The sequence below is a fragment of the Lacerta agilis genome, chromosome 14 (genome assembly GCF_009819535.1).
Source record: "Lacerta agilis isolate rLacAgi1 chromosome 14, rLacAgi1.pri, whole genome shotgun sequence".
Taxonomy (NCBI): Eukaryota; Metazoa; Chordata; class Lepidosauria; order Squamata; family Lacertidae; genus Lacerta; species Lacerta agilis.
The window spans coordinates 2422554-2437409 of NC_046325.1; the positions used below are offsets into that span (position 1 = coordinate 2422554).

General features: G+C 52.3%; 1 protein-coding gene across 1 annotated transcript; it reads left to right on the top strand.

Moving 5' to 3' along the window:
- The first annotated feature begins 2882 nt into the window (after window positions 1-2882).
- SOX15 (SRY-box transcription factor 15) lies at window positions 2883-9261 on the top strand. Its single transcript, XM_033169758.1, has 2 exons — window positions 2883-3469; window positions 8459-9261. Exons 1-2 carry the CDS (start codon window positions 2889-2891, stop codon window positions 8679-8681), a joined length of 804 nt encoding a protein of 267 aa, XP_033025649.1. The 5' UTR covers window positions 2883-2888; the 3' UTR covers window positions 8682-9261.
- Window positions 9262-14856: the final 5595 nt, after the last annotated feature.

Here is a 14856-nt window from a genome sequence, read left to right on the forward strand (position 1 = left end):
TCCCTCAGACCATGTGGGTGGCCGGACTATATTTTTTTTTTGGGGGGGGTGAACGAATTCCTATGCCCCACAAATAACCCAGAGATGCATTTTAAATCAAAGCACATATTCTACTCATGTAAAAACACGCTGATTCCCGGACCGTCTGCGGGCCAGATTGAGAAGGCGATTGGGCTGCATCTGGCCCACGGGCCTTAGGTTGCCTACCCCTGGTCTTAACAATGAGTCCGTAAGTGACTGTGGAGGCCACTTCTGGATCTGCATGTCCTTCTACAGCAGGGACGTAGATTTCCCAACCGGAGTTGATCATGGGTGAGGGTTTGCCAAGCGTGCCTTCCTCTTAGCACGTTTCTGTCCTGAGTTCGAGTGTCTTCAAAGCCCACGACACCTTTGGTCAAGGCTGTTCTCCAACTGGAGCGCTCGCAGGCCAGTGTGCTTCCCAATTGTCGGTGTTTATACTCCTTTTTTAAAAATTTGATTTGCCTTGAGAGTCTTTAAACCTCTTTTGTCGACCACCAGCATTACGCTTTCCATTTTTAAGTTGGGAAAAGAGTCGTCGCTTTGGAAGACGACCATCAGGCATCCGCACAACATGACCAGTCCAATGAAGTGGACGTTGAAGAATCATCGTTTTGACACTGGCGATCATTGCTTCTTCCAGTACAGTCGTACCTCGGGTTACGTACACTCCGGGTTGTGTACTTTTTAGGTTACGAACTCCACTAACCCAGAAGCGCAACCCAACGTGTGCACGATTTGCGCATGTGCAGAGCGTTTTTCACGGGGTTATTTTTTTGGTTTTTCGGGGGTTTTTCGGTCTGCGCATGCACAGAACAAATTGTTCGGGTTACGTCCTTTTCGGGTTACGTACTGTAACCCGGAACGGATTAAGTACGTAACCTTGGGGTACCACTGTACACTGATATTAGTTCGCCTGTCTTCCCAAGTGATGTGTAAAAATTTTCAGACACCATTGATGGAATCTTCCAAGGAGTTGGACATGGCGTTTATAAGTGGTCCATGTTTCACAAGCAGACAGTAAGGCAGTACAATAGCTTTTCAAACAAGCATTTGGGTTTCCCTGCAAATGTCCCGGTCCTCAAACACTTTGCCCTTCAATCCAGAGAAAGCCAAACTCGCAGAGCTCAGGCAATGCTAGATTTCGGCATCAGTGTCGGCCCTTGTGGAAAGATAACTGCCCAGGTAGGAGAAATGAATGACATTTTCCAACGTTACACCGCCGAGTTGGATTTGTGGCACTGCAGAGGGGTTGTTTTGTACTTGCGGACTATGGCGCTCTTCCGTTCAAAATGTGCAAAAGGAAAACAGGCTCCCACCAAATTAAGAACCAGAGGAGGAGAGACTGCTGAGAGCACTGCAGAGAGGAGAAATGCCACGGTGCACCTCTAGCAGCAAAACCGGAGGCCTTCGTCTGCACCAGCTGCATCATAGAACCGTAGAGTCGGAAGGGACCCCCAAGGGCTATCTAGCCCAACCCCCTGGCAGATGGCTATCCAACCTCTGCTTAAAAACCGCTGAGGAAGGAGTCCGCCACCTCCCGAGTGCCACTGCCAAACAGCTCACCGCTTGGACTTGGGGAATGATTCTCTCAAGGGGAGCTTTGTCTCCAACCACTAGGCAAAACTACCTAATGAGTTTTAAAACATGACTGAAATCAATCTCTGACAATGCTAATATGAAAATCGCTCTTTTTTGTTCTCCTCTGCTACAGGCAGCATGCCTGTTTCTCTTAAGGCAGAAGATGCTGCGATTTTATTTAATTTTAAAAGGTGGGGTGAGATTTTTGCTTTTATCTTCATCCCTGGGTGAAATCTGAAACCCGCCTGGCACCTCCGAGAGGCCAAATCAATTAAGGCCTCTATCTCTTCCTACACTCCCTTTTAAGACAGACCAGTGCACAGACTTTTATGACTATTTAACACCAAGGCAGAATTCCCCCCCCCCCCTTATTTGTTTAGCTTAGTAAAGGAATTGGCCTGCTGTGGATTTTGGGAGGGGGCAAATATTTCTTCCTCCCCCACCTCCCCCCCCCGTAAAAAATCCAGACCTGCTAGTTCCAAGGGATGTAAGGCGAGAGGGTTTCATAGAAATGTGTAGCTGGAAGGGATCTCCAAAGGCCATCTAGTCCAACCCCTTTCAGAAAAGGAAGATTTTTCCCTCCCTCTCTAATCCTACAAGAATGACTGCAGTCCTGGGCATGCTTATATACCTATCAATCATTGCATTTGCATTGCCATTTCAATAATTTCTCCGCTTCTTTCCTTTATCGAAATTAAAGCACTCCCCGATGCGTCGGACCACAGCGTGCAGTCAAAGCAAACACCAGACGCTAAAATGAACATCGCCAACATCTACGGCACCAAAGGGAAGTCGCTTTGAGTTCTTTTTGGAAGGGGAAAAACCCCAAACTAAATAATTATGCAATCAATCAATCAATCAATCAATTAGTGAAAGCATAAGCACACAGCGCTGTACGCAGCCTGCGAACTTCATTTGCTAATTTGGCCTGATCCGGCAGCTTGTGCGCGCTTGGGAACAGTCTCATTCTCTCTCTCTCTCTCTCTCTCTCTGCACGTGCTCGGAGGCACTCTTGCCCCCCCCCCCACATTCGCTCCTGTTTCAGAGAAACAGAGGTTCCGGGGCTAGGACGAAGCCTCCCAACTGATGGCGCTCCCCAAATTGGAGAGCGAGCGAGGAGTTAAAAGCGGGAGGGGCGTGGCCGGTGCTGAGGGGGGCGTGCCTCCCGCCCTGCCCCGCCCTCCTCCCCTATATAAGCCCCGGCGCTGCGCTTTCCCACGCCGCGTTGCCTGCAGCTTCTTCTCACGCTGGCGGGTTCCCCCGAGGTCCTCTAGTCGGCGAAGGAGGAGATGATGTTCTCCGTTTTCCCCGCGGAAGCTCCGCAGCAGCAAGATCCCGGAGGGGCCCCGTTGCCCGCCGCCGCCCCTCGGGCGCAGGCGCATCCTCCTGCCCCCGAGGACCCCCTGGAGAAAGTGAAGCGCCCCATGAACGCCTTCATGGTGTGGTCGAGCGCGCAGCGGCGCAAGATGGCCCAGGAGCACCCCAAGATGCACAACTCTGAGATCTCCAAGCGCCTGGGCGCCGCCTGGAAGCTGCTGGCCGACGCCGAGAAGCGGCCCTTCGTGGACGAAGCCAAGCGCCTCCGGGCTCGGCACATGAAGGACTACCCCGACTACAAGTACCGGCCCCGGCGCAAGGGCGGATCCGGCAACGGGCGCGCCCGGGACAAGGGCGCAGCAGGAGTCCCGCCGGGAAGCTTTCCGTGCGCCCCGACGGCCGAGCAGCGCGCCTGGAGCGCCTACGCCGCCGCCCCAGGAGGGACCCCCGACGGCAGGGGCGCCTGCTACCCCTACGAGCTCGCCCAAGGAGGACCCGGAGGAGGAGGAGGAGGAGGAGGAGGCTACGGGGCCGGATCCGCGGCGCCCTACAGGTGAGCCGGGAGAGCAGCCCCGACGGCGCGGCGGGGATGGGCGGCTCGGGGATGGTGGTGGACCCTGCTCGGAGGAGACCCCCTCGGGACGCTTTGAGTTCGGTCCTGCTCGCGAGTAGACCCTCTGGAGTTTGGAAGGGGCGTACGGCGTCCACTTCAGTGGAAGCTCTGTAGACCTCCCGTAGCAGCAGCGTCTGTAGGTTTCAGTGGGTTGGAAGCGAGCCCTACTCGGGAGGAGGCGCATTGAATTTTTACACCCTGGGAAGAAGCAACGTCCGTTAAATTCAGTGGGCTGTAGGTGAGCCCTACTCAGAGTAGACGCGTGGTTTTTTTTTAAAATACTTTTTATTAAAGCTGAGTAGAAGCGTGGAATGTCCTAGAATTTAGTGGGGTTGTGGATGAGCCCTACTCGAGAGTAGGAAACTTTAGGTGTAGGCTAGAAACGGCCTTAGACTGCAGTGGGTTGGAGGTGAGCCCTACTCTGGAGTAGGCGCATTGAAGCTCTTGCACCTTGGGAGTTAGTGGTGTCCTTAAATGTCAGTGGGTTGTATGCGCTGTTAGTCCTACTCGGAGTAAGACTTTGTCTGAGTTCAGTGAGAAGTTTGGGAAGCTCTCCTCGGAGTAAACCCATTGAAACTCTGCGGCCTCGGGTGGCAGCGATCTCCAGCTTCAAGGGGCTGCGTGCAGTGCTCTCCCTACTCAGAGTAGACTCACGGAAGCACTGGGACTTCGGGTGGAAGCAAGCAACGCCAGTTCACTTCACAAAGTTGTATCAAGCAGTCGCTTCTGCTCGGAGCAGATCCATTAAAAGCAATGAAAATGGCTCGGTTGCTTTCAGTGGGTCTACTCCGATCAAGGCTTGCTTTGATGCATCGCAATGATTCTGTTGAGAGCGACTAACACTGTAATAAATAATTTGGACACGAGCCTCTCGTGGCGAAAACCTCCCCTCCTTTCTAGCCTCCTTGCAGGCGATTCTGTGCGTGCTTACTCGGGAGTAAGCTCCGCAGTGCCTTTGGGGGGGGCTGCGATCCTGTGCGTGCTTCCTTCGGGAGGAAGCTGCAGGGAAACGCAGCGGGAGGGCTTACTTTGGAGAAAACCAGGCCTAAGCACTGTGTGCTTGGTGGATCGGGACCATTTCGGCTTCTCGGTCCCTGCAGTTCTCACGAAACGGACTTCCTGCATTTGCCTTCAGCTGAGCATGCGAGGCGAGTGTTCCTCTTGCTTTAGCGGGGAGAAAATAAAAATAGAAAATCTCCCTGTTTGGTTTCCTAACCAGAGAGAAATCCCATCCCGTGTTACGATTTGCAGGAATGTTTGCAACAAACCCCTCCCGTTTATTTAGTTGCGTTTACATCTTGGCCGTCCCTCCTCCCAAGGAGCGAAACTGGTTCTACCCTTCCTCATTTACTCCCCACAACAAGCCTGCGAGGTAGGTTAGGCTGAGCGAGGCAGTGACCCGCACCTAGTGAGTTTCACAGCCAAGCAGGGGATTCGAACCCGGGTCTTCTCCCAGATCCTAGTCCTGCACTCTAACCACTATGCACCGCCACCGGCTCATAAATCGGGTTTTATGTCCCGTCCCCCCAAATTAAGCGCCCCTTGGTACATTTTGCATCACCAAAAAAATGTGTGTTTTTTCTTTAAATTGCGTCTATCTGGTATGGCGAACAGGGGAACTACCTGCTGCAGGTCCTCACCAGAGCTGTGCTCATCCAGAAGCTGCTGCAATGGGCTGCTGAATTATGGTGCTCCAGGATTCAGGGCTGGGGGCAAACTTCCCGGATTTGGCTTGAGTCATCTGTGGAGATAAGCTCTTCAACTGCTGATTGTGTTAAAAGAGCAGGACACCTGGGTTCTCCGGAGGGGGAGAGGAAGGAGGGAGGTGTCTTCTCGGCACATCTGCTTCCAAATGTTTCTAGGGCAAGGTGATCCTGTAAAAACTTCTCTGGGTTGTTGTTGTTTGTGTGTGCATGTGCTCAGAGTGCAGGGATTTTTGCGGAGAATCTAGGAGTCCTTGCCCACCTTAATTTATAAAATTTAAACGCTGCTAGATTGTGTTTGTTGTTGTTTTTTAAAAGAAAAACAGCCCAGCAGCCTGAAAGCAAATATAAAGCAAGAAAAAAGCTATGATTCAAAACTTTAAACAAGTTAAAATAACAATAGACTACAAAAGATTTAAAATTCCATCCACTTTTTGTTGCCACCCCAGTTGAGAACCCAGATTGCCCAGAGGATGTTCAAACCAATGTCCCTTTTACAAAGAATAAAACCCTGCCTCCCCTGTGTTTGGGGGACCCAGGAGTCCTGCCTCCCCTGTGTTTGGGGGACCCAGGAGTCCTGCCTCCCCTGTGTTTGGGGGACCCAGGAGTCCTGCCTCTCCTCGGTTTGGGGGACCCAGGAGTCCTGCCTCTCCTCGGTTTGGGGGACCCAGGAGTCCTGCCTCCCCCTCTGTTTGGGGGACCCAGGAGTCCTGCCTCCCCTCTGTTTGGGGGACCCAGGAGTCCTGCCTCCCCTCTGTTTGGGGGACCCAGGAGTCCTGCCTCCCCTCTGTTTGGGGGACCCAGGAGTCCTGTCTCCCCTCTGTTTGGGAGATTCCTGCCTTTTAACTACGGGGTTGCCCTGCTTCCTTCCTGGAGAGAGCCCCAGCGCCCTGGCTTGCTGCCCCAGATCTGTCTCACCGTCATGCCCCGGCAAAGCTGGGTGGGTGCTGGCCCTGGCACGCTGGGTGCGGCCTTCCCCCCCCCACCCCGGGGGGGGGGTGCCAGCTCCTTGGGTGCTCTCCAGGGTGCATCATGGCCCTGCCCTGCGGGAGACACGCAAAGGGTAGCCCTGCCCCCGAGGTCGTGACCGAGGGTGGCCTAACTCGCACCCGAGCCGCTTGGCATGGGTGGGGTGGGGAGGGAGGAGGCATGGGAGAGGCAAGCCTTTCGAGTGGGTGCCGTGTGAGAGAGCCAGGATTCCTGGGTTCCCGAAAGGCTTGAGGATGGAGAGGGTCCTGGGACTCTGGTCCGGGGACCCCCTGGGAAGAAGGCGGGCGGAGGCTGCTGGGCTGAGGAGGGGCTGGCACAGGTTCCGACAGGTTTGGGGGCTCTCAGCCAAAACTGGAAGAACAGGCTGGCGTGGAATGCAGGCCCGCCCCACAGGCCCTGGGGGGATTAGCTTTCTCTCTCTTCCCGCAGGTGGCGAAGGGCAGGGCCGGGCAGGTGCTCTCCTGGGGTTATGGCCACCTCTCAGCCTCCTAGCGCATGCACAACACACACTCCTGGATTGTAGCATTGGAAGGGGGCCCCTCAAGGGTCATCCATCCCAACCCCGGTGGTTGGCCGATTTAGGGCAGGCGAAAGAAAGCTAGACGGCGGAACTCGCTGCCACCAGAGGCAGTGGTGGCCACCAACTAGGCTGTAAGAGGATTGTTCCTAATGCTTAGTTGGAATCTCCATTTACAGTACTAATTTTTTACCTCTATATCCCAGCTCTTTTCCTTCCAGGTGGCTGTACGTGGTTCTTTCTCTCTCCATTTTGTCATCACAACAGCCCTGTGAGGTAGGACAGGCTGAGTGAGGCAGCGACTGGCTCCCCTGGTCTCACCCAGCGAGCTTCAGGGTTGAGTGGGGGGAATTTGAACCCGGGTCTTTACGAGGGTGTAAAGTTCTACATCATGCTGGCTCTTGTAAGCATAGTAATAATAATTAGTGAATAAATAAATCCAGTAATATATAGATCTATGACTATGGGGTAGTATACAGATTTAATAAAAATAACCACATCATTGCTTTCCCCTCCAATTTTTTATAATATTAGAGATTTCTTGTTGAATAAATTATACTTTTCAGATATATACATTCACGTATTTTACATTCAGTTAGACATTTTAAAACTTGACTTCCTTCTCCCTCTTTCTGCGTTTCCTTACGTTTATTTTTAAAATCTCCTGCATATCCAAATTAACGTAACTTGCTCATTTGTATAAGAATATTAGAGATGTAAAAAGAATTTGCTGTCTGGTGTGGCTTCGGGGCTCGGTTGGGGTTATTTACGTGTCTTAATATTATTTCATTTGTATAGCAGCTTGTTCCTCCCAGGAGATGGTGGCCAGCCGGAGGGTGACGTCCAGTTGAGGTTCATGGCAGAGTGGGGAATTCGAACCCGGGTCTTCTTCCCTGCCCCCAGATCGAAGCCCCCCCCCCATGCTGTTAACCATTGCACCACACTGGCTGAGACTGCTTAATCGCCAGGGTTTCTAAGGCCTGTGCAATAAGAAAACCGGGCCTGCCAGCAGAGCCTGGTACACTGTTCCTGAGAGTGGAGGTTCTATCTCTGAATACCCATAGAATATATGGGGTGGGGGACTGGCTCTTGGGGTTCCTTGGGTGGTTAGTTGGCCACTGGGGGCTCTGTGGATGTTGCTCTCGCCTGTTCCTCCTCCTGTTTAAACAGGATCCTTGAGATTTTTGAGATGGAAGAAAGTCCTTATTCACGCAACACAGTGTTGAAAACTGTGGAACTCCCTGCCACAGGATGGCTTTAAAAGATGGCTGAGACATCCATGGAGGAGGAGAGGTCTACTGGCCAGGATGGAGGCAGGAATACTTCTCTCCCAAAAACCACTTGGGGTTTAATGGGGCTTAATGGAGAGCTGCTTTTGGGAGCGGGGGCAACTGGCAAAAAAATATTTTATGTTTTGGGTGGCCAGAGGAATTGCTCATGTCAAGTACGTATATGAACAATTTTTCCCCCCGTTTTCAGAAGTGCGAGGTGGGCTGGAGAAGATTTGTCGATGTTTGTGCAGTCTGCTGGGAATTGTAGGGGAAAACTACGGTTCCCGAGTCTCCGTGGGAGAGTTTGTGCGCATAAATGTGCGGGCTGGGATGGATGACCTTTTGGGGGGGAACCCCTTGCAACGGTGCAGTTTCATGCCTGCGAGGCGGTCGGTCCTAGCGGGTAGCGCTACAACTCCCAACGCCCTCTTCTCTTTTGTTTCCGCAGCACCCTGACGTACGGCGCCCAGCCCTCCCCGGGGGTGGGCCCGATGATCAAGCAAGAAAGCGGCCTGCAGCAGCAGTTCCCCCACTCCTTCGGCGACTTCCACGACGTGATGACGGCTTACTCCTTCCAGGCGTGCGAGGCTGCGGACGGAGCGCCCCAGTACTGCATCTCCCAGCACCCCTACTTGGGGTTCAGCAACACACCTCCGCTGACCCACCTTTAACCGGCTTGGAGGGCGGGGAAAGGACTGATTTGTTTTTTGGGGGTGTGTGTGTGTTGGTTTGGGGGCTGTTTAACCTTCCCAGCTTCGTGCAAAAGGGGAATGAGCTTAATTTCATTTGCGCACAAGACTTGCGTATGTTGAAGTGGGAAGATTTGTACAGGACTTTGTTTTTTTTTACGTTAAGAAATGAAGGAAACGGGAACCTCTTAAGGGTGGGTGGGTCCCAATTCCTGCTAGCAGGGATTCCTCTTTCGGGTGGGGTGGGGGGTGAAACTTGGGGGGAGGACCCCCTCCAGGGCCGGCTGCCTGGCTTGTGTTTTTTTTACCGGAGAGAAAAAACTCCCAGCTAGATTTGTGGAAGGGGGTCCCCCGGAAAACGTCATGGGGAGGGGGGTTATATTTTGCTAACTACTTTTTTAAAAACAAGTTTTTATATTAAAAAAAGGAATAAAAGTGGTTTGTGAAAGACCCAGGTTTTTATATTAAAAAAAGGAATAAAAGCTGTTTGTGAAAGACCCAGGTTTTTATATTTAAAAAAGGAATAAAAGCTGTTTGTGAAAGACCCAGGTTTTTATATTAAAAAAAGGAATAAAAGCTGTTTGTCAATGACCCAGGTTTGTGGGATGCAATGGTGGGGGTGTAGAGTTGGAAAAGGGACCTCCAAGTGTCATCTAGACCAACCCCGCTGCAAGGCAGGAATTTCAGCCGGGACACACCGTAGCAGCAACCTGTTTCCCCTCCTTGGACCACAGCTTCCAGGGGAAGTTCATGGCTGGTCATGTGTCCGCCTTGTTGTGCTTTGAAGGGGGTTGGTCTAGATGACCTGGGGGGTTTCCGTTCCAACTTGAAAATTCCGCGAAACGTGGCTGAGGAACTCTGGATGTGCCTGGGAAACCTGTAGCTGCAAAGATGGCTGGAAGTCTTTTAAGGGGGATAAAAGCACGGGGGAACTGTCCATACAGAGTCGGACCACGGAGTGAGCTCGCTGGGGTTTCAGGCAGGGAATCCCCATTGGGAACTTCTGCACGCCGAGCAGCTGTCCTGCTATGGCCATTCTGGTCCTCGTGGTTGCGAACGAAGGGTCACGGGAAGCTGCCTTTTGCTGAATCGTGCTATAGCTCCATCCAGCTTGGACATTGGCCCTGGATGCCAGGCAGACCCAAGGGAGTTGCAGCCCTTCTGAGCTGCCTCTGCCTACCCCCCCCCCCACCCAGGAAAGGGGGATTAGCTGGTGCCGGGTACCTCTTGCTCAGTGCAAGCATCCCTTTCCTGCCAGTCTCTGGCGATGGGTGACTCACCTCCTTCGTGCCGGGACAGGCGTGTGCCGAGGGGCAGGGCTGGCTGCCACCCACAGGCCCGGGAACCGGAGCGTGCCCAGTTTTCGGGGGCAGCCCCGCTCCCCGCCCGCCCTCAAACATGTCCCTTCCAGCCCTCATCCGAAAAGGGCGAGTGGAATGACTTTTAAGATTGGCTCCCTTAGAAGGAAAGGTTGCAATGTCTGGGGGCATCTCGGCTCAAGAGACAATGGCGGCGACGGTCAACTGAAAAGCCACGCACCTTGCGAATAACACAAGTTTTTCTGCGACTCAGGCGGGGTTGAGCTGGATGACCCTTGGGTGCCCCTTCCGATTCGGATGCTGCTTTTGAGTGAAAAGGGTGCGTTTTATTTTTTTTCAAGACTTTTCTCAAATAAAGATGACACACCAGGCTGCTAGTGCTGTAGAAAGACCTAATTTCCTCTCCTCCTCCAGGAGACTTATTGCAGGATGGGGGAAAGAACGCCCCAAAACGTGGTTCGAAATTCTCCAGGTGCCAGTCACATTTTCGCCACTGGCGCTGGTCCAGTTGTGACTACGTGGAGATTTCTGGGCAGTTTAGAAACGTGCATTAATGCGCAGTTAATTCCATGTCCACTGTGTGTCTGCTTCTCCACCTCGCATAGTGAGATGGGTGAATTGTCGATCGCCTTTGAGGAAAAGCCCAAAGTGCATTTGAGTCAGGGCGTGGGGAGAAATTAAGTTTTTTTAGTACAGCTTTCCTGCCTTCCGGATATCGCTGTGCGATGGCTGCCTCCTTCCTGGGTCTGTGCTCTGAGGATTGTGCAAAACTGGTTTCTTTACTGCTCACCCTTTGGAGGCTACGGCATTAAAACCACACGATTAAAAACCGGGTTTGGAAAATATACCCTTTTGAGTGTCAAAAACCCAAGGTAAGGAGGTCTTTGGCACTCACTGAAAGCTGTGCCATAAAGGCACCCATTGCAGCTCTGGTCTGTAGGTTAGGGGCCGCCACAGAAAAGGCCTCTTCTGATCTCCCCATGCCATCTCTGCACAAACCCAGAAGTGGCAATTAAAGGGCCAGAAACCACCTCAAAAAATGCAAAAATGACACAAAAACAGCATTTAGCGATCTCTTGTGCCTCTGTAACTGCAATCCCAGGGACACTCCTGGTTTTCAAAACTGTTTCCAGAGGTTTAGAGAGTCCCTGCGGGCTTTTTTAAAAAATGTTCCCAATAAGAACACTTGGAACGCTTGGTTTCTCAGAATGTAATCCCACATTATAATTGTAGGGTTTTTGGGCACAAATTTTGAGGAGCATCATGAACCAGCTCAGCTGTTTGGAAACAGAGGAGCTTAATTTTAATTTTTTTAAATTGTGTATATAAAACACAGAGCAACTGAAACTGGGGAGGGGGGTTTACATGAAATCTAAACAGAAGCCCAGCCAGTAACCCAGCTGCTTTTGCTGCATTTTGGACCAACATGGAAGTCCCGTGACGGTCTTCAAGGGTGGCCCCAAGCAGATAGCGTTGCAGTAGTCCAGCCCGGAGGTTGCCAGAGCATGGCGTAGGCAGTTGCCAAGTCATTATGGAGGGAGGCGGCACCAGGGCAGCCTGTCGTCCTGCAGATGTTTTGGGCCCTGGCACCCTGGTTGCGCTGGCTATAGCTGAGTGAGGTTTGCGGTCCAAAAAACCCAGCAAGTTAGAGAAAAGTGCTCTCCAGAGTGATGAATTAGGGTGACAAAAAAGTCTTTCCATAATCCCGCACAGCTGGAAACGCATCTTTTGCCTTAAAGATCTATGTCAGGCATAGGCAAACCCGGCCCTCCAGATGTTTTGGGACTACGATTCCCATCATCCCTGACCTAGGGATTTGTAGTCCCAAAACATCTGGAGGGCCGGGTTTGTCCGAGCTATGTTGTTACAAGATGCAATGTGGGTCTCTTACTATCTTAAAAAATCCCTTCATAAGAGATGGAGATGCTCTCCCTGGGGGGGTGGGGGCTGCCTTTGGGGGTGGCGCTGTGGGTTAAACCACAGAGCCTAGGGCTTGTCCTATCACAGGTCCCATCACGCCCTCCCATCACAGGTCAAGGAGATAAACAACTACCTGACATTCAGACAATACCTGAAGGCAGCCCTTTTTAGGGAAGTTTTTAATGTGTGGTATTTTTGTATTTGATTTTTGTTGGAAGCCACCCAGAGTGGCTGGGGAAATCCAGCCAGATGGGCGGGGTACAAATAATAAATATTATTGTTGATCAGAAGGTCTGTGGTTCGAATCCCCGCAATGACGGGGTGAGCTCCCGTTGCTCGGTCCCTGCTCCTGCCAACCTAGCAGTTCAAAAGCACGTCAAAGTGAAAGTAGATAAATAGGTACCGCTCCGGCGGGAAGGTAAACGGCGTTTCCGTGCGCTGCTCTGGTTCTCCAGAAGCGGCTTAGTCATGCTGGCCACATGACACGGAAGCTGTACGCCGGCTCCCTTGGCCAGTAAAGCGAGATGAGCGCTGCAACCCAAGAGTCGTCCACGACTGGACCTAATGGTCAGGGGTCCCTTTACTATGAGAACAGGATGCTGAATTAAAAAAGTCTTTGGGTGGGTCCTTTGGCCTGTGTCTTTTTTGGGGGGTGGGAACTGTGATGGGGGTTGGAGAGGTTTTGTGTGCGAACATCCATTCAAGGGGGGTGGGCTAGAAGAATCCGGGTGCCTGCCAACTCTACAATCTGCCTGTGACAAGGGCAGGTGAGCATTTAACCAATGGATCTCCCTCCCACAGGAAGCAACGACGGCCACCAACCTAGAGGGCTTTGAAAAAGGATTCGACCAAACCGCTCCCAGCTGCCATGATGGTTATGCATCGCATTGCTCGAGTCACAACGCTTCTGAATCCCAGCTGCAAGAAACCACAGGAGGGGAGAGCGGCTCTCGCACTCGGATCCTGCCCGTGGGCTTCCCTTTTGGGGCACCTGGTCAGCCCCAGTGAGAACAGGTCTCTGGACTGGATGGGCCATTGGGTTTGACCCAGCAGCCAAGCTCTCAAGTTAGCGTGGAGCCTCCAGCTCCAGAGGCAGTCTACCTAGATTCTTAGGTTCTGAGGCAGGGGTCAGCAAACTTTTTACATAGATGCATTTTAAATAAAAGGGCACATTCTACTCCTGTAAAACCATGCTGATTCCCGGACCGTCCGTGGGCTGGATTGAGAAGGCGATTGAGCCGGATCCAGCCCCCAGGCCTTAGTTTGCCTACCTATGTTCTGGGGGGTATTTGGCCCCTGTGAGAACAGGAAGCTGGACTGGATGGGCCTGATCCACCGGGCTTTTATGCATGCTACTTTTCAAACCAGCCCCTTTCGATCCAACCCAAAGAGGCCGAGCTGCAGCAGGTAATCTCAGCCGCTTAGTTACAGAGATGTTGTGATTCTGAAAGCAGTGGTGTGCGTGTGTGTGTGTGTAAAAGGGTGGGGAGGTTTGGAGGGGGGGGGGAAACACCCTTTGGCAAAGGTTTAAACGCTACAACCCCCCCCCACTCCACTGCACTCCAGGAAGGCAGCTGCAGATCTCCTCTGACTCACCTGCTCTCCCTCCCTGAAGCGAAATCTTGCTAAGCTCCCCAATTAGGATGCCCTGCCCTACCCTGGCTGGCTGTCCTCCCCCCCCCCGCCCCCTTGCCAGCCAGCATCACCCACAAACCAGAGCAAGAAGCACCCACTTCCCACCCTCCAGGGCATTTGATGTGCAAAAACTGGGAGGTATTTTTGCAGGCTGGATTGAGCTGAGCTGGGGGGGGGGGCGGGGAGACACACACACACATTTGGGAGGTTCCAGTTACAGGCAGGTAGCTGTGTTGGTGTGCTGTAGTCGAAAGAAAAAAAAATTCCTTCCACTTGCACCTTAGAGACCAAATAAAAAATTCTTTCCAGTAGCACCTTAGAGCAGTGTTTTTCAACCTTTTTTTGGGCAAAGGCACACTTGTTTCATGAAAAAAATCACGAGGCACACCACCATTAGAAAATGTTAAAAAAATTAACTTTGTGCCTATATTGTCTATATATAAAGTAATTCTCTTGAATTTTTCAATTTTTCCCACGGCACACCAGGCAGCATCTCGCGGCACACTAGTGTGCCACGGAACAGTGGTTGAAAAACACTGCCTTAGAGACCAACTAATTTTGTTCTTGGTATGAGCCAGGTGGCGCTGTGGGTTAAACCACAGAGTCTAGGGCTTGCTGATCAGAAGGTCGGCAGTTCGAATCCCTGCGACGGGGTGAGCTCCCGTTGCTCAGTCCCTGCTCCTGCCCACCTAGCAGTCCGAAAGCACGTCATAGTGCAAGTAGATAAATAGGTACCACTCCAGCGGGAAGGTAAACGGCATTTCCGTGCGCTGCTCTGGTTCGCCAGAAGTGGTTTTGTCATGCTGGCCACATGACCCGGAAGCTGTCTGCGGACAAACACTGGCTCCCTCGGCCTATAGAGCGAGATGAGCGCCGCAACCCCAGAGTCGGACACAACTGGACCTGATGGTCAGGGGTCCCTTTACCTTTAAGGTGCTACTGGAAAGAATTTTTTATTTTATTTTGTTTTGACTATGGCAGACCAACACGGCTACCTACCTGTAACTGGAACCTTAGAGACCAACTAAGTTTGTTATCCCCCCCCCCCCCGTGTGCATGCACACTTCTTCAGATAAGTTTACTCACCTGGATGGAGCAAACCCGAGAACTCCCTCTGCTGGGAGCGAGGGGAAGCAGCTGCTAATCAGGGCACTGGCATCCACCTAGTTCAGTATTGTCTACACTGGCCGGCAGCAACCGGGTGTCGAGCAGGGAGCCTTTCCCAACGCTACCCGGAGGCGCCGTTTACGGACTGAACCTGCGACCTTCTGCATGCAAGGTGG

Bases quoted from the DNA above. Each gene is read 5' to 3' on its own strand.
- SOX15 (XM_033169758.1), top strand. From the start codon at position 2,889: ATGATGTTCTCCGTTTTCCCCGCGGAAGCTCCGCAGCAGCAAGATCCC. The intron at 3,470-8,458 runs GTGAGCCGGGAG...TTGTTTCCGCAG, and splicing joins GGATCCGCGGCGCCCTACAG to CACCCTGACGTACGGCGCCC.